The following is a 19,430-nucleotide window of genomic DNA, read 5'->3' as shown; positions in this document are numbered from 1 at the left end:
CATTTTATTTTATTTGTCCTGTTGAAAAACAAATGATAGTCCCACTGAGCGCATACCAGACGGGATGGTGTATTGCTGCAGAATGCTGTGGTAGCCATGCTGGTTAAGTGTGCCTTGAATTCTAAATAAATTACTGACAGTGTCACCAGTAAAGCACCATAACACCACCACCTCCATGCTTCACGTTGGGAACCACACATGCGAAGATCATCCGTTCATCTACTCCTCATCTCACAAACACACGGAGGTTAGAACCAAACCAAAACCAAATTTCGTAATCATCAAACCAAAGGACAGATTTCCACCAGTCTAATGTCCATTGCTCGTGGTTCTTGGCCCAAGCAAGTCTCTTCTTCTTATTGGTGTCCTTTAGTAGTGGTTTCTTTGCAGCAATTCGACCATGAAAGCCTGATTCACACAGTCTCCTTTGAACAGTTGATGTGTCTGTTACTTGAACTCTGAAGCATTTATTTGGGCTGCAATTTCTGAGGCTGGTAACTCTAATGAACTTATCCTCTGCAGCAGAGGTAACTCTGGGTCTTCCTGTCCTGTGGCGGTCCTCATGAGAGCCAGTTTCATCATAGTGCTTGATGGTTTTTGCGACTGCACTTGAAGAAACTTTCAAAATATTTAAATGTTCCGCATTGACTGACGTTCATGTCTTAAAGTAATGATGTACTTTCTTTTTTCTTATTTCAGCTGTTTTTTACATAATATTGACTTGGTCTTTTACCAAATAGGGCTGTCTTCTGTATACCACCCCTACCTTGTCACAACACAACTGATTGGCTCAAACGCATTAAGATGGAAAGAAATTCCACAAATTAAGTTAAGTTATTTGAAATGGATTCCAGGTAACTAACTACCTCATGAAGCTGGTTGAGAGAATGCCAAGCGTGTGCGAAGTTGTCATCAAGGGTACTTTGAAGAATCTCAAATATAACATATATTTTGATTTGTTTAACGCATGTGTTATTTGATAGTTTTGATGTCTTCACTATTATTCTACAATGTAGAAAATAGTAAAAATAAAGAAGACCCTTTGAATGAGTAGGTGTGTCCAAACTTTTGTCTGGTACTGTATGTTTTTTTTAAAGGCAGTAAATGAGGCTGAATGAACTGTTTCGCTGCCTGACAAGGCTCTGCTGATAGCCAGGTGTATTGTTGTGTTGTGTAGTGGCTGTGCTGGCATGCATCCCAATTATAATTTTTTTGTTTTTTTTTAGATTTACATGCTAAAATCGCCACTGTTGAAACAGCCGGCCTCCTGGGCTTTTCACGCAGGACAGTGTCTAGGGTTTACCGAGAATGGTAAACAAACAAAAAACATCCTGTCATTGGCAGTCCTGTGGGTGAAAACAGCTCGTTGATGAGAGGTCAAGGGGGAATGGCAAGAATTGTGCAAGCTAACAGGCGGGTCACAAACAGGCAAATAATGGTGCAGTACAACAGTGGTGTGCACAACGGCATCTCGGAACGCACAACTCGTCAGTTCTTGTCACATATGGCTATTTCAGCAGATTACCACACAGGGTTCTACTTCTATCAGCTAAAAACATGAAGCGCTCCGATGGGCATGCCATCACCAACACTGGTTGGTGAGGAGTGGTAAAGCATTGCCTGGTCCAAAGAACCCCGGTTCCTATTGCGTTATGCAGAGTCAGGATTTGGCGTAAGCAGCATGACTCCATGACCCCATCCTGCCTAGTGCCACGGTACAGGCTGGTGGTGTAATGGTGTGGGGAATGTTTTCCTGGCACGTTAAGTCCCTTGATACCAACTGAGCAATCGTTCCACACCCCGAAGAATTCAGGCCGTTCTGGAGCCAAAGGGGGGTCCGATCCATTGGGTGTACCTAATAAACTGTATATGGGTTTACATCTAAACAACCATCCAAATATAATAAGGTTATAGAAAGGCACATTGGATGCCACATAAAACAGGCATTTCCAACAATAAGTATGACATTTTAGTGGTTTATTTGAATGTAAAAAAAACACACAAAAAACAGCATAGTGTTTGACATGATAGAAAGCCAAGACAACCGATGGTTTGCCTCTGACGAAAAATGCACTGATGCCATTTCTCTTCTCCTCACCACTCCTTTATCTAAGGAACACCTTATGAGGTTCATCCTATCTCCAAGTATATGGAGAGGAAGGGAGCCATGCCCCACTGCCCCCCTAACAGAGACTGTCTGTCTGTCCCATCACCTGAAATGTACCCCTCTCAAAGTCAAGTTTGAGAACGAATGTTAAAGGTAAATGGAATTCAATGGCACTGTATTTTCCTTGCTTATATTCAAAGGCCCAGCAACTAAAGTACAATCTCAACCTCCTATAAAACCTTATAACACAACCAATGACACACAATAACAGTAAAGAAAAAGTCACAAGAGCAAAAAATGGCACCATTTTGAGGAGTGGAGAGGAACTGAAGAAGGTAGGAGTGTTTCAGTTAGAAATGATTAAAGACCAGAGGATAAGACATCTAGTGGGGCTACTCTAGTAAAACGGGTGCGCCACCCAGATAACATACTATTGCCTTCATAGTGCACTACTTTTGACCAGGGTGTGAAACCCAAAAAGCATACTATTGCCTACATAGTGCACTACTTGTGACCAGAGCCCTGGTCAAAATTAGTGCACTAAATAGGGAATAGGGTGCAATTTGGGACACACTAGTAATAAAAACATACAGCATGTGAAAGGTCAAAATGAAAACATATCCACATGGGACTCCCACAAAGCTGGTCTTTACTTTATTTAACATAAGGATCATGTCATCAGTATATTATAGCCTATAGAATAAAGGCCTCATTGGAGAACATTGGACATTCATTGGGTCATACTATCTGATTGAACCAGGATTGGTGGGATGGGGTGGGGGACAGTAGCAGTGTAGTTCAAAGGCTTCTTTGAGCACCAAAACTATATATATCTATGGTGTGGACTGACTGCAGGGTGTTAATAAGGTCAAAGAAAATTGCCTTGCCACAAGTGCAGGCAACTGCTTGATATCTCCCACCCCTTGCGAATGTGCATGATTGTAATAGGTCTCTGTCAGCTATGTACATTCGAATACACTTGGTGTTTATTTATAGATGTCTCTCTCTCTAATATATTAATGTACAAAATATAGAATCTAAAATATCTGATAGTTTGGTGTTTTGGAGTCAAAATACAAAATGTTGAAAATACAAAAAAGCTTTTCATTGACATCCTCAGTTGAAAGTGTTTTCAGCATGTGTCTGTGTTTTTTGTATGTATGTGTACAGTGGCAAGAAAAAGTATGTGAACCCTTTAGAATTATATGGATTTCTGCATAAATTGGTCATAAAATGTTATCTGATCTTCATCTAAGTCACAACAATAGACAAACAGTCTGCTTAAACTAGTAACACACAAACAATTATAATTGTTCATGTCTTTATTGAACACACTGTGTAAACATTCACAGTGCAGGTTGGAAAACATTTAATAACTGGTTGACACTCCTTTGGCAGCAATAACCTCAAGCAAACGTTTTCTGTAGTTGCGGATCAGACCTGCACAACGGAGGAGGAATTCTGGACCATTCCTCTTTACAAAACTGTTTCAGCTCCACAATATTCTTGGGATGTCTGGTGTGAACCGCTCTCTTGAGGTCATGCCACAGCATCTCAATCGGGTTGAGGTCAGGACTGACTGAGCCACTCCATAAGTTTTTTTTTCTTCTGTTCAAGCCATTCTGTTGTTGATTTACTTCTGTATTTTGGGTTGTTGTCCTGTTGCATCACCTAACTTCTGTTTAGCTTCAATTGTCGGATTGATAGCCTTACATTCTCCTGCAAAATGTATTGATAAGCTTGGGAATTCATTTTTACATTGATGATAGAAAGCTGTCCAGGCCCTGAGGCAGCAAAGCAGCCCTAACCATGATGCTCCCTTCACCATACTTTACATTTGGGATGAGGTTTTGATGTTGGTGTGCTGTGCCTTTTTTTTCTCCACACATAGTGTTGTGTGTTCCTTCCTTACAAACAACACAACTTTAGTTGAATCTGTCCACAGAATATTTTGCCAGTAGCGCTGTGGAACATCCAGGTGCTCTTTTGCGAACATCAGACAGCAGTGGCTGCAACAATGGACAGCAGTGGCTTCTTCCGTGGTGTCCTCCCACGAACACCATTCTTGTTTAGTTTTTTACGTATCGTGGACTCATCAACATAGATGTTAGCATCTTCCAGAGATTTCTGTAAGTCTTTAGCTGACACTCTAGGATTCTTCTTAACCTCATTGAGCATTCTGCACTGTGCTCTTGCAGTCATCTTCGCAGGACGGCCACTCCTAGGGAGAGTAGCAACAGTGCTGAAATTTCTCCATTTATAGACAATTTGTCTTACCATGGACTGACTTTTAGAGATACTTTTGTAACCCTTTCAAGCTTTATGCAAGGCAACAATTCTTAATCTTAGGTCTTCTGAGATCTCTTTTGTTCGAGGCATGTTTCACATCAGGCAATGCTTCTATTGAATAGCAAACAAACATTTTGTGAGTGTTTTTTATTATCTAACCAAAATCGCCAATATCGTCTCATTGATTCGACTCCTGACTCCAATGAGCTTTTGGAGAAGTCATTACCTAGGGGTTCACATACTTTTTTCAACCTAAACAGTGAATGTTTAAATTATATATTCAATATAGACAAGAAAAATTAATTCATTTGTGTGTTATTAGTTTAAGCACACTGTGTTTGTCTATTATTGTCACTTAGATGAAGATCAGATCAAATTGAATGACCAATTTATGCAGAAATCCAGGTAATTCCAAAGGCTTCACATACTTTTTCTTGCCACTGTATGTGTGTTGTCCAGCGCATATGTGTGTGTGTGTTTCTGCGTGTGTGTGTCTGCACGTTTGTCTGTGTGTTTGCGCCTGTGTGTAAAGTAGACTGTGGAAGAGTTCTGTAAACTCACACGGAGAGGAGCAGAGCAGTCTCACTCTGGTCGTTCAAGTACCCTGCCAGGTTAACGGCCCACCTAGGACCCCTACTGGTGATTAAACACACTGCTCCTTCCTCTCTGACCAACTCTGGTAAAGGGTTTGACAGTGTTGCTGTACTGGCTGGCGATGGCCATGTTAGTGTGTAGTATACCCATTGTATGGAGAATTGTAATATCTGTACCACTTAACAGTACAACAGTGTACAAAGACAACATACATGGACTGTATGGACAAAAACAGTTTGTTTTCACATATATATACTTATATATATATATACAGATAAAACAGTGTGTGTTTTACGTGTATATATGGTTTTCAGTGTCTTCATGCAGGTTTTTTTTGGATCGACTTAGATCCTTCAGCAGAATGTCTATGACAACACAGGTAGTGTAGCGATTTCCTCAGAGAACCTTACAGAGACCTACAGTACTGTGAGATGATTGGCTGTAAGTGGTTCCTTATCTCACACTGACTGGTGGGAATAAGACTGTGAGAGACTGCTGTCATAATGTGTCTGTCTTCTGCAGTCTAGGACTTCTTTGGTCTCCTCAGCGAACCCATGCCCTCTAAGCCCCTCCCTCTGTCACTTTCCCCCAATCCGAGTGGATGCTGGGTGTGGTCTCCTTCACTCTGGGCCAATCGGAGGCTAACCTGTGCAGGTAGGGAGGGGCTAAATGTTGGAAAAGGGGTATGGGTGGGAGGCAGTCAGTTCCCCAAGCTAACACAGGTCTATGAACCTGCTCGTCAAAGGCTTGGGGGTTAGCCCCTTTTAGTCCAACAGCCCCCCCTTCTACTTCTCCTGCGCCAGTGTCAGTCCGTTACTGGGGCTGCTTTTGAATAGGCTGTGTCTGAAATGGCACCCTATTCCCTATGTAGTGCACTACTTTTGACCAGAGACCTATGGGCCCTGGTCAAAAGTAGTGCACTATACATGGAATAGTGTGCCATTTCAGACACACCCTGGGTGTTAACTGCTGGGAGGTCCTCCAGTGAGGAAGTAGGTCTGCATCTCTCCTTTACCCTTCACCTTGACCAGGCCTCGGCACTCTAGTGTGTAGTTATAGGAGTTCAGCACATTGTACAGGTCAGAGGTCACCTGGTGGAAGAAAGGAGAGAAAAGAGAGAGGGAATGAAGGGTAGAAAGTAAGAAGTTGTAGTCATAAACTGACACTGAGAGGATAAGTCTCCACATATCTTGATCTTAGGCACCCTGCATCCCCTACCACATGATAATATAAATAAAAGTACACTACCGTTCAAAAGTTTGGGGTCACTTAGAAAAATCCCTGTTTTCCGTGGAAACATACATGAAATGAGTTGCCAAATGAATAGGAAATATAGTCAAGACGTTGACAAGGTTATGATAGAAATAATAATTGTGTCCTTCAAACTTTGCTTTCATTAAAGAATCCTCCATTTGCAGCAATTACATCCTTGCAGACCTCTGGCATTCTAGTTGTCAATGTGTTAATCTGAAGAGTTTTCACCCCATGCTTCCTGAATCACCTCCCACAAGTTGGATTGGCTTGATGGGCACTTCTTACGTACCATACGGTCAAGCTGCTCCCACAACCGCTCAATAGGGTTGAGATCCGGTGTGCAGGCCACTCCATTATAGACAGAATACCAGCTGACGGCTTCTTCCCTAAATAGTTATTGCATAGTTTGGAGCTGTGCTTTGGGTCATTGTCCTGTTGTAGGAGGAAATTGGCTCCAATAAATCGTAGTCCACAGGGTATGGCATGGCGTTGCAAAATGGAGTGAAAACCTTTCTTAAAGATCCCTTTCACCCTCTACAAATCTCCCACTTTACCACCACCAAAGCACCCCCAGACCATCATATTGCCTCTACCATGCTTGACAGATGGCATCAAGCACTCTTCCAGTATCTTTTCATTGTTTCTGCATCTCACGAATGCTCTTCTTTGTGATCCGAACACCTCGAACTTAGATTAGTCTGTCCATAACACTTTTTTCCAATCTTTGTCTGTTATTTTGCCCATCTTAATATTTTATTTTTATTGGCCAGTCTGAGATTTGGCTTTTTCTTTGCAACTCTGCTAAGAAGGCCAGCATCCTGGAGTCGCCTCTTCACTGTTGACGTTGAGACTGATGTTTTGCGGGTACTATTTAATGAAGCTGCCAGTTGAGTACTTGTGAGGTGTCTGTTTCTCAAACTAGACACTCTAATGTACTTGTCCTCTTGCTTAGTTGTGCACCGGGTCCTCCCACTCCTCTTTCTTTTCTGGTTAGGGCCAGTTTGCACTGTTCTGTGAAGGGAGTAGTACACAGCATTGTATGAGATCTTCAGTTTCTTGGCAATTTCTCGCATGGAATAGCCTTCATTTCTCAGTACAAGAATAGACTGACAAGTTTCAGAATTTAGCTAATACAACGTGTCATTGGAACACTGGAGTGATGGTTGCTAATAATGGGCCTCTGTACGCCTATGTAGATATTCCATAAAAAAAGTCTGCCGTTTCCAGCTACAATAGTCATTTACAATTTCTGATCAATTTGATGTTATTTTAATTTACAAAAAATGTGCATTTCTTTCAAAAACAAAGACATTTCTAAGTGACCCCAAACTGTTGAACGGTAGTACATACAGTTGAAGTCGGAAGTTTACATACACTCGTTTTTCAACCACTCCACAAATTTCTTGTTAACAAACTATAGTTTGGCAAGTCAGTTAGGACATCTACTTTGTGCATGGCACAAGTAATGTTTGCAACAGTTGTTTTACAGACAGATTATTTCACTTATAATTCACTATCACAATTCTGGTGGGTCAGAAGTCAATATACACTAAGTTGACTGTGCCTTTTAAACAGCTTGGAAAACTCCAGAAAATTATGTCATGGCTTTAGAAACTTCTGATAGGCTAATTGACAACATTTGAGTCAATTGGAGGTGTACCTGTGGATGTATTTCAAGGCCTACCTTCTAACTCAGTGCCTCTTTGCTTGGCATCATGGGAAAATCAAAAGAAGTCAGCCAAGACCAGCCAACCAAGAAAATTGTTGACCTCCACAAGTCTGGTTCATCAAGCGTTTGGAAATTTCTCCCAATGAAGGTGCCATCTGTACAAACAATAGTACGCAAGTAAAAACACCATGGGACCACACAGCCGTCATACCTCTCAGGAAGGAGATGCGTTCTGTCTCCTAGAGATTAACGTACTTTGATGTGAAAAGTGCAAATCAATCCCAGAACAACAGCAAAGGACCTTGTGAAGATGCTGGAGGAAACAGGTAAAAAAATATCTATATCCACAGTAAAACGAGTCCTATATCGACATAACCTGAAAGGCCGCTCAAAAGATCATACTTTTTGGAGAAATGTCCTCTGGTCTGATGAAACAAAAATAGAACCATTGTTATGTTTGGAGGAAAAAGGAGGAGGCTTGCAAGCCGAAGAACACCATCCCAACCGTGAAGCATGGGGATGGCAGCATCATGTTGGGGGGGGGGTGCTTTGCAGCAGGAGGGACTGGTGCACTTCACAAAATGGATGGCATCATGAGGAAGAACAATTGTGGATGTATTGAAGCAACATCTCATGACATCAGTCAGGAAGTTAAAGCTTGGTCGCAAATTGGTCTTCCAAATGGGACAATGACCCCAAACATACTTCCAAAGTTGTGGAAATGGCTTCTGGACAACAAAGTCAAGGTATTGGAGTGGCCATCACAAAGCCCTGACCTCAATCCTATAGAACATTTGTGGGCAGAACTGAAAAAGCGTGTGGGAGCAAGGAGTCCTACAAACCTGACTCAGTTACACCAGCTCTGTCTGGAGGAATGGGCCAAAATTCACCCAACATATTGTGGGAAGCTTGTGGAAGGCTACCCAAAATATTTGACCCAAATTAAACAATTTTAAAGACAATACTACCAAATACTAATTTAGTGTATGTAAACTTCTGACCCACTGGGCATGTGATGAAAGAAAAAAAAGCTGAAAAATAATTCTCAACTATTATTCTGACATTTCACATTCTTAAAATAAAGTGGTGATCCTAACTGACCTAAGACAGGGACATTTTACTAGGATTAAATGTCAGGAATTGTGAAAATATGAGTTTAAATCTATTTGGCTAAGGTGTATGTAAACTTCAACTGTATATATTCAAGATAGACATAAGGTTAGAAAAAGCTATGCTCCCATGTGCTTTATCAACAATTTGTGAGCCTTAGGTCTTCATCATAGTCAGAAAAAGGTCACAGAAGAAATCCTAGGTGTGTTATCAGTTTCTACCATGCTGTTTCTCTGAGTTACCTGGATCCTGTCAGGTACACCAGTGCTGTCCATGCGGCTGGCAACGTTGACGGTATTCCCCCAGATATCATACTGGGGCTTCCTGGCCCCGATCACCCCAGCCACCACTGGACCCATGTTCAGACCTGGAGCAGATGGACAGGGATATGGTTCAGCATGTTTTTAACTTCTTATGGCTGCAGGGGCAGTATTGAGTAGCTTGGATGAAAGGTGCCCAGAGTAAACGGCCTGCTCCTCAGTCTCAGTTGCTAATATATGCATATTAGTATTAGATAGAAAACACACTGAAGTTTATAAAACTGTTTGAATGATGTATGTGAGTATAACAGAACTCATACGGCAGGCAAAAACCTGAGAAGAAATCCAAACAGGAAGTGAGAAATCTGAGGTTGGTCGATTTTTCAACCCAGGCTCTATTGAATTCACATTGGGATATGAATGAAGTTGCACTTCCTAGGGCTTCCACTAGATGTCAACCGTATTTAGAAACTTGAATCAGGCTTCTACTGTGTTGTGGGACTGAATAAGAGCTGAATGAGTCAGATTACTGGCAGAGAGCCATTTCCTGGTCACGCGCATTCCACATGATATTGCATTCCGTTACTCCTCTAGACACAAAGGAATTCTCCGTTTGGAACGTTATTGAAGATTTATGATAAAAACATCCTAATGATTGATTCTATACTTAGTTTGAAATGTTTCTTCAACCTGTAATATAACTTTTAGAAGTTTTTGTCCGAAGTAATGCTCGACCTGCACGAGCATTTGAATTTGTATACCTAACGCGCTAACGAAAGTAGCTACTTGGACATAAATAACGGACATTATCGAACAAATCAAGCATTTATTGTGGAACTAGGATTCCTGGGAGTGCATTCATTCTGATCAAAGGTAAGGGAATATTTATTATGTAATTTCTGGTTTCTGTTGACTCCAACATGGTGGCTAATTTGATTATTTTTCTGAGCGCCGTCTCAGATTATTCCTTGGTTTGCTTTTTCTGAAATCTGACACAGCGGTTGCATTAAGGAGAGGTATATCTATAATTCCATGTGTATAACTTGTATTATCTACATTTATGATGAGTATTTCTGTTTCTGTTGAATCGATGTGGCTATGCAAAATCACTGGATGTTTTTGGAACTAGTGAACGTAACGCTCCAATGTAAACACAGATTTTTTTTACATACATACATCATATGAACTTTATCAATCAAAACATACATGTATTGTGTAACATGAAGTCCTATGAGTGTCATTTGATGAAGCTCATCAAAGGTTAGTGATTAATCTTATCTCTATTTGTGCTTTTTGTGACTCCTGTCTTTGGCTGGAAAAATGGCTGTGTTTATTCTGTGGCTTGGTGGTGACCTAACATAATCGTTTGTGGTGCTTTCGCTGTAAAGCATATTTAAAATCGGACACTGTGGTGGGATTAACAGCAAGATTACCTTTTAAAACGATATAAGATACATGTTTGTTTGAGGAATTTTAATTATAAGATATCTGTTGTTTTGAATTTAGTGCCCTGCACTTTCACTGGCTGTTGTCATATCATCCCGTTAATGGGATTGCAGCCAAAAGTTCAATATACACAGTATATTTAATATACATTTTTGGGGTTTTCAGGGTTATGGGCCAGCAGTTTCTAACAATATACACAGTATGCTTAATATACATTTTGGGGTTTTCAGGGTTATGGGCCAGCAGTTTCTAACAATATACACAGTATGTTTAATATACATTTTTGGGGTTTTCAGGGTTATGGGCCAGCAGTTTTTTTTACAGGTTAGGTAACATTTTTACCATTACTCATTATGCATTTTGTGAGGCATCGCTTAAGCATACCATTATTCTCATGAATAACCCATTGTCACATCAAAATTAATAACAAGGCAAAAAAATGATCTTTCCTGTAGGCAGCCTTACCTATCTTCATCTTGAAGTTATTGAAGGAGTGTTCGTTAATGTACTTCATCTGATCCATGAGTCTCATGGCGTAATCTGCCAGGGCTCTGATGTGTGAGCGGCCTTCCTTGTCGTAGGTAGAATCGTTGAGGCCAGAGGCAGCCATGTAGGTACTGCCAATGGTCTTTATCTTCTCCAGCTGGCGGAACTGGTCCTCACTGATGATCTGGGGCAAGAGGAGGGTTAGCTTGTTAGCTCTCTTTCAACATAACAGGGTCCAAGAATAGTCACTAGTACCCACTAGTAGTTTATATAAGGAGTAATATGACAGAAAATAGATATATATGCACGCACACACACACACACACATCGTCAGCTCATCCTCATTCCTCTCTCCTCCTCCCCTGTCACCTCGTCAAAGTCTGCGATGATCTCGTTGAGCAGCCGGAGACACTCCACTCCCTCGTTGTTGGCTTCCAGCTCTACGTAGAATTCAGAGAAGTTGGAGATGGAGGCGAACATGACGGCCACACACTCACAGGACTGGTAGTAGAGCTCGTCGTTCCGACGCTCCCGCGCCAGGAAGTGGGCAGCCACGTCTTTGGGGAGGATGTTGTGGAGGAGGCGACGGTTGTAGGCCTGTAGCTCCTCCATCTCCTCTTTCTCCTCTGTGGCCTGGAAAGAGGGAGGAAGGGAAAATAGGTATCAATGACCTTGGACATGGCCCAGACACATACAGACACACACACCTACCTGTAGTTTCCAGAGGAAGTCGAGTCTGGCTGTGGACTCCACCTGCTGGGCGTGTAGATACAAGGCCAGGACGAAAACAGTGATAACTACAGGAGTCATGATCTTCAGAGGGACCTTAGAGTCCATCACACAGCTGGACAGAGAGGAAAGATACCACAGATCAACTACAGAGATCAATTAAAGGCATGCCACAGCACTCTTTAACTTATCTAATAACACTAGATACTACATACCATTACTAAACAATATACAAGGTCACAACACTGTTTATCAATGTTATCTAACTACTTGAGGCATATGAAGAGGAAGATCTATAGGATGCATTAAAGCTACAGTATATTGGATACAATCGATCTCAATCAATTTGTGTGTTTCAAATTGTTTAGTAGTGTTAAGCTACATCTCACCTTGTTCCATTTATATGCTCACTGTGAAGAGAAAACAAAGAGAGCACATTTTAGGGAGAGGGAGAAGCAGGGCGACCGAAACCTCCACTCCATCTGAAGATGGATAACGGTAGACAGCACAAGTCATCCATTACATTAAGTAAACGCACCACTAAACTTAATTTAAATCTGCTGCTTGCATGTTGTGAATAACTGGCCTGGTTTAGCGCAATACCATTCTATCCCCAAGCCATAAGACTGCTAAATAGCTAACACACACAGGACTCTTCTCACACACACATACACCAGTGGAGGCTGCTGAGGGGATAACGGATCATAATAATGGCTGGAACGTAGCAAATGGAATGGCATCAAACACCTGGAAACCATATGTCTCTTGTATTTGATACCATTCCACTGATTTGGCTCCAGTCATTACCACAAGCTCATTCTCCCCAATTAAGGTGCCACCGCACATTCATACTGACTACACACGCACTCACATACAATCATCATATACGCTGCTGCTGCTGCTACTCTGTTTATCATATATCCTGTTGCCTAGTCACCTTACCTCTATACATATCTACTCCTACCACTCCAGTATCCCTGCACATTGTAAATATGATATTGGCACTGATCCTGTATATAGCGTAATTACTTTTGTGTTCTTCTTATTTCTATTTCTCATGTTTTTGTTCTCCTTTATTTTATAGCACTACTGGTATTGATGACTGCATTGTTGGTAAAGAGCTTGCAAGAAAAGCATTACACTGTACTTGTGCACGTGACAATAAAACCTTTATATTTGAACTGTGTGAACCTGAGCCAGCACAAATCCCTACACAACACTGTACCCTTGTGGTAAAGTCGCCTCATGATCCCACAGAAACACAATAACTTATGTCACTAGTGTTGTGAAGGTAGATACCAGCACACTGTTGAATGCTCCTGCAGTTTTATTGTGCAAGGTTTCTTATCAAAGGCTTCTGCGAGAGTATTCAACAATGTCAGGGTATCGACTTTCTTTCATGGCTTGACTTTTTTTTGTACCTGCAAGTTAATGGAATTTCTAAACTACTCACATAGCGTTGGCCATGACCAGCAGGTCTACGTTGTCGAACAGGCTGACCTCTGGCACTTCCATGATGAGGACGTAAAAGATCTCGATGAAGAGCATGAGTAGGAGTTTACCTATGCTGCTGACCTGCAGGAAGACTGAGCTGGCCAGCAGACTCAACAACACACAGGAAGAGAAGTACTACAGAGGGAGGGTGCCGGGAGGAGAGGAGGGAGGGGGGGGGGGGGGGGGGGGGACAGAGTGAGTGAGAGAGATGTCAAACATTTGCAAATCTTTTAGCATGCCATTGTGAAATTAATTGGCCGCTTCTGGCGCAGAGTCAGTTTAGTGAGGATGACTGCTCAACCCAGCTGGGCACGCACACCACACAATCACACACACACACACCTCAGGGAAGTTGCAGTTGGGTGAGGGACTGCCACAGAAGCCGTCTAGTGATTCAAGGGTGTAGTTTAGGCTGCGTGCATGGCAGGCGTTCACACTGCTGCGACTGATGTTCAGCTCCCAGCTCAGACAAGTCCTCAGGTCTCCAGTACTGCAGGTGAACTAGGGAGCAGAGGGCAAATGGGGTTAACATGATTATGAATGACAACTGGGCAGTGTTCAGCAGGCACGAAACATCTGAACTTGTCAAATAAGTAATACTTGTTTTTGTTTTCTGTTGCAATAATGTTCTGCTGCGGTGGGCCCTAATGAACACAACCCACAGATGTCAAACACTCATTAATGCAGAAGCATGTAAGCTTTGCTGTCTGGGTTTTCCCCTTCAAAATATCTGTGCAACCATTTGGAGTGGAGGCCCAGTGACTTACAATGTTGATGAAGGCAGAGAGAAAGACCAGGATGATGGTGAAGACTCCCACCAGGGTGCTGTTGAGTCTGGACTGGACGATCCTCTTGGACAAGGTCTGGAGAGGCACCGGGAAAAACTGTCCCAAGCACAGGGGACGGATGGAGAGGACATGGTCAGTAGGTCAGTCCATGTCATCCCTGAGTTACTAGAGAACGTTGTGTTTGTATCCTACAGGCCACAATTCCAGCTATGACCTTCGGCTGCAATTCAACTCGTTGGTTGAAGTGCTGCCCTACTCCTCTCCCACAAAATCAGACTCCTTACAATGTGGGGTTCATGCACGCAGCATTTTCTTTGGAATTCTAAAACCCTCACTTTTCCAGAGCTTACAGTGCCACAATGGTAATATTATCAAACCCGCTTATCATCTCATCAGTTTACAACTAAAGAAGATCATAAGCCTGTTGTTCTTGTTTCCAGTTCCCATTTAAAGGCTTATTTCATTTCTCCCAACCCGACCAATCGGCCAATGAGGAGAGAGCAGGAAATGAAATATCCAGAGGGCCCTCCAGGAAAAACAACACAGCTATGACATCATTAGTCCGCTGCCGTCATTCTCAAACATCCTAAACTGACAAAACAGTAATATCCCTATTGTGAGTTTACGTCCACTTCAATCTTTCGCCCAATTACATGCCAGTTCCTTTCTAAATGCCTCACTAAGCAGTCTGACTCTGACTGTGTCTCTCCAGGGGACTGCTGCTCTCAGGGCAGTTAAAAATCAATACCATCCACCAAGCAGGTTAACCTGCTGTGTGATTGGCCCAGTCATGCTGTGGAAACAGACCTGTTATACTGTGAGATACAACATTCCCAGACAGCCACAAAGAGCTCCCACTGCGCCAGTGCGTCAGGCTAAGGGCTAGAGCTAAATGGGTACTTGATAGCTGGGCAGTGCTGTCGCCCATTGTCTTGTGGTATAGACGTCAACGTCAAAGTATGAGGAAGCTTCCGAACACAAACAAATTCCTGGGAAAACATAAGTACTCACCCCAAAGCAGGAGTAGACTGCTGAGACAAACATGACAGCCACCAGGATGATCAGACAGGTGGTGTAGAACCCAATCATCAGAGTGGAGCTTAGGAGAGAGAGAGAGAGAGAGAGAGAGAGAGAGAGAGAGAGAGGATTACAGAAGTGATAGGAGAAATATGAGTAAATACGTCTGAGACAGAGAGAGAGGTGAGACAAAAGGATCAAGGAAGAGGGGATAATGAAAAAGGAATGGTGAAGAAAAGATCAATAGCAGGGAGAGAGAGAAAGATAGAGGGGTACACACTTGAGGGGCATCCTTGAGAATGAACAAACAGCCAGCTGCCGGCAGCCCCAGCGGTACCCATCAGCCCCTCTGGCAGAGGAGAGGAAAGGTGGTGACAGCAGGTGACGGGACATTCATTAATGTCTGGGCCAAGTCCCTGTACTGGGCCTGTCTGGGACTGCCTTTCCTGGGTCCCCTCAAGTATCAGCTTCATCTAGGTCCTGTCTATCTCAGTCTCCTCCTCTACTCATCCCCAAAGCCCTGCCCTCAGCCCAGGAAGAGCTAGGGCTCCAAGTTGTGAATGATATGGGAGATATGCACTGTGGTTCACTAGCAGAGAATTTTTCAGCACTTACTGTGGTACTATACTGTATGAATATCCACTAAGAGAGATTCAGTACTTACTGTGGTGCTATACTGTATGAATATCCACTAAGAGAGATTCAGTACTTACTGTGGTGCTATAGTGTATGAATATCCACTAGGAGAGATTCAGTACTTACTGTGGTACTATACTGTATGAGTATTCACTAGGAGAGATTCAGTACTTACTGTGGTACAATGACAATCTGGATGAAACATATGAAGAGGAAGACGAGAGAGGCGCAGGCCACGTATGCTCCAAATCTGGAGTCCACTTGTTTGGAGTACTGAAGGAGAAACGGAAATGGAAAAATATAAGAGCAGAAAGGTAAACAAAGGCTTGGCTGTGCGCTTCACATCTCACTTTAAACCCTTTTGTACAGTATACTGACACAACAGCATCACACTGTGAGAACAGCATGGTAAGGGTTCCACAGCTGAACTGCAATCCATAGCCTAATGTATGGTACTCAGGAGGTCAATTATGAGATCTGTAGGTGGACAGGTAATGGAGGAGAACAAAGGCAGTGATTATCTCTCCCACAGAAGACTGGACTACCGGCTGGGAGTAGACACACAGAGAGGGATTTTGATCCTCTCTAGGTAGCCACTTTACAGCCCACCATACCCCACCCTCAGCGGTGTTGTCTGAAACCGGGGGAAAGAGGCCTGAAAACCGGATGCTTCCATTTTTTCCCAACCCCGCTCAAGCGTTTATTTGATGTCTGCTACGTTAGGTTAACCAGACCCTGACGAGAGAGACTGACAGAGGGATGAGAGAGTGAGAGGTGAAAGACAGCAGGTTGAAAATGGGGCCTCTTCTCTTTCGGTCGGCTATCACCCTCTCTCTCCTTCCCGCTCACCTTTTATGTATCTTCTCTTTAAACCCAACCATGTTTACCACTCTCCCTCTCCCACTCTCCCTTCATTTAAGCTTTACTTGACATGCCCTGGATATGTCAAACCAGTGAGTGGTGTAGCAATTTGTAGCAGAATTGCTTGCCTTGACAAGGGCCCTGCATTTTTTTATTTTTACTGACCATGACACATGACAAGGAAAAATCCCTTAGTTATAGACTCACACTTAACCTTTTTCCTGGTCGGGCCATGTAGTCAGGAAAAACGCAAGGCCCCGAGTTTGACAATCAATTCTGACACAAATGAATACACTGCTCACTCGTTTGACATATCTACTGCTAAAGATCTATCCAGAAAATTCACTCAGGGCACTAGTCTGAATATTTCGAGTCACTTCCCTGGAGGAGGACGTCAGTACCTTCTTCTCCAGGTCTGGTTCTCTGAAGGTCAGCAGGAACTTCTTGACATGTTCTGAGCGTAGCCGGTCGATACTCCTGGCGTCGATGGCTCTCCCTAGGAACTCGTCCACCTCGTCCTCTGGGTTCAGGTTTTCCTGCGTGTTTCTGAAAATGAAATGTCTAGATAACACAAGACGAGGAGACACTTTTTTGTTTTCTGTTTCCGGCCATCACAAGAGGTCCTATGTCTCTATGGGCCAGCCCGCCCCCAGTCCTGCAACCACAACTTAACTCCACACTTCACCACAGAACTGCATCACCACAATCAAGTGAAATAAGCAAAGTGATTGAGATCATCAGACCACTCTCATCATGTTAGTTTGATGGGAATAATCGGTCATTGAATCAGCAGTGTATTGTTTGATTGCATTAATTACAGATGCAATCTGGCCTATTGTCAGTGGATCAGTGGACAAATTCAAACCAGGTGATAAGAATGTTTTATGAATAACAGATTGCGATCACTGTCCACTCATGGGTATGAATGTCATGGCCATGTCATACAAGAAACCTGGCAAGTTGGATGTTCTGTTCGTGTTTTCGGTTGCTATGCTGTGTATTATAGCTACAGCAGTTTATTTCTGTGACTGCCACACACCTACAGTTGAAGTCGGAAGTTTACATACACCTTAGCTAAATACATTTAAACTCAGTTTTTCACAATTCCTGACATTTAATCCTAGTAAAAACTCCCTGTCTTAGGTCAGTTAGGATCACCTCTTTATTTTAAGATTGCGAAATGTCAGAATAATAGTAGTGATTTATTTCAGCTTTTATTTCTTTCATCATATTCCCAGTGGGTCAGAAGTTTACATACTGTACACTCAATTAGTATTTGGTAGCATTGCCTTTAAATTGTTTAACTTGGGTCAAACATTTCAGGTAGCCTTCCACAAGCTTCCCACAATAAGTTGGGTGAATGTTGGCACATTCCTCCTGACAGACCTGGTGTAACTGAGTCAGGTTTGTAGGCCTCCTTGCTCGCAAACACTTTTTCAGTTCTTCCCACAAAATTTCTATAGGTTTGAGGTCAGGGCTTTGTGGTGGCCACTCCAATACCTTGACTTTGTTGTCCTTAAGCCATTTCCACAACTTTGGAAGTATGCTTGGGGTCATTGTCCATTTGGAAGACCCATTTGCAACCAAGCTTTAACTTCCTGACTGATGTCTTGAGATGTTACTTCAATATATACACATAATTTTTCTTTCCTCACGATGCCATACATTTTGTGAAGTGCCTCCTGCAGCAAAGCACCCCCACAACATGATGCTGCCACCCCAGTGCTTCACGGATAGGATGGTGTTCTACGGCTTGCAAGCATCCCCCTTTTTCTTCCAAACATAACGATGGTCATTATTGCCAAACAGTTCTATTTTTGTTACATCAGACCAGAGGACATTTCCACAAAAAATATGATCTTTGTCCCCATGTAAAGTTGCAAACCGTCTGGCTTTTTTTATGGCGGTTTTGGAGGAGAGGCTTCTTCCTTGCTTAGCGGACTTTCAGGTTATGTCGATATAGGATTAGTTTTACTGTGGATATAGATACTTTTGTACCTGTTTCCTCCAGCACCTTCACAAGGTCCTTTGCTGTTGTTCTGGGATTGATTTTCACTTTTCGCACCAAAGTACGTTCATCTCTAGGAGACAGAACGCGTCTCCTTCCTGAGCGGTATGACGGCTGCATGGTCCCATGGTGTTTATACTTGTGTACTATTGTTTGTACAGATGAACGTGTACCTTCAGGCGTTTGGAAATTGCTCCCAAGGATGAACCAGACTCTACAATTATTTTCTGAAGTCTTGGCTGATTTCTTTTGATTTTCCCATTATGTCAAGCAAAGGGGCACTGAGTTTGAAGGTAGGCCTTGAAATACATCCACAGTTACACCTCCAATTGACTCAAATGATGAGAATTAGCCTATCAGAAGCTTCTAAAGCCATGACATAATTTTCTGGAATTTTCCAAGCTGTTTAAAGGCACGGTCAACTTAGTGTATGTAAACTTCTGACCCACTGGAATTGTGATACAGTGAATTATAAGTGAAATAATCTGTCTGTAAACAATTGTTGGAAACATTACTTGTGCCATGCACAAAGTAGACGTCCTAAACGACTTGCCAAATTATAGTTTGTTAACAAGAAATTTGTGGAGTGGTTGAAAAACAAGTTTTAATGACTCCAACCTAAGTGTATGTAAACTTCTGACTTCAACTGTATCTAGATAATTTAAAGATCTATGGCTTTGAT

General features: G+C 42.5%; 1 protein-coding gene across 5 annotated transcripts in view; it reads right to left on the bottom strand.

Annotated features, from left to right (window-relative positions):
- Positions 1 to 1,962: 1,962 nt before the first annotated feature.
- LOC110520268 (adenylate cyclase type 5) overlaps positions 1,963 to 19,430 on the bottom strand; it is a 138,319-nt gene continuing 120,851 nt past the window's right edge. For 3 of the 5 annotated variants that reach the window (XM_021597450.3, XM_090229994.1, XM_090229996.1), the window contains 12 exons: positions 17,142 to 17,301; positions 16,055 to 16,152; positions 15,238 to 15,325; positions 14,206 to 14,322; positions 13,781 to 13,939; positions 13,398 to 13,573; positions 12,334 to 12,354; positions 11,927 to 12,059; positions 11,585 to 11,848; positions 11,195 to 11,399; positions 9,266 to 9,390; positions 1,963 to 6,081 (listed from right to left, as the gene is read on the bottom strand). In XM_021597450.3, the coding sequence (XP_021453125.2) occupies positions 5,953 to 6,081; positions 9,266 to 9,390; positions 11,195 to 11,399; positions 11,585 to 11,848; positions 11,927 to 12,059; positions 12,334 to 12,354; positions 13,398 to 13,573; positions 13,781 to 13,939; positions 14,206 to 14,322; positions 15,238 to 15,325; positions 16,055 to 16,152; positions 17,142 to 17,301 (1,675 nt within the window). In that variant the 3' untranslated portion in view covers positions 1,963 to 5,952. The remainder of the gene's footprint in view (positions 6,082 to 9,265; positions 9,391 to 11,194; positions 11,400 to 11,584; positions 11,849 to 11,926; positions 12,060 to 12,333; positions 12,355 to 13,397; positions 13,574 to 13,780; positions 13,940 to 14,205; positions 14,323 to 15,237; positions 15,326 to 16,054; positions 16,153 to 17,141; positions 17,302 to 19,430) is intronic. The other 2 variants (XM_021597451.3, XM_090229995.1) reach the window with 1 other exon arrangement.

This window comes from Oncorhynchus mykiss, chromosome 3, assembly GCF_057628025.1.
Source record: "Oncorhynchus mykiss isolate SJ-2025 chromosome 3, ASM5762802v1, whole genome shotgun sequence".
NCBI classification, from domain to species: Eukaryota; Metazoa; Chordata; class Actinopteri; order Salmoniformes; family Salmonidae; genus Oncorhynchus; species Oncorhynchus mykiss.
This window is presented reverse-complemented; position numbering and strand designations above follow the sequence as displayed.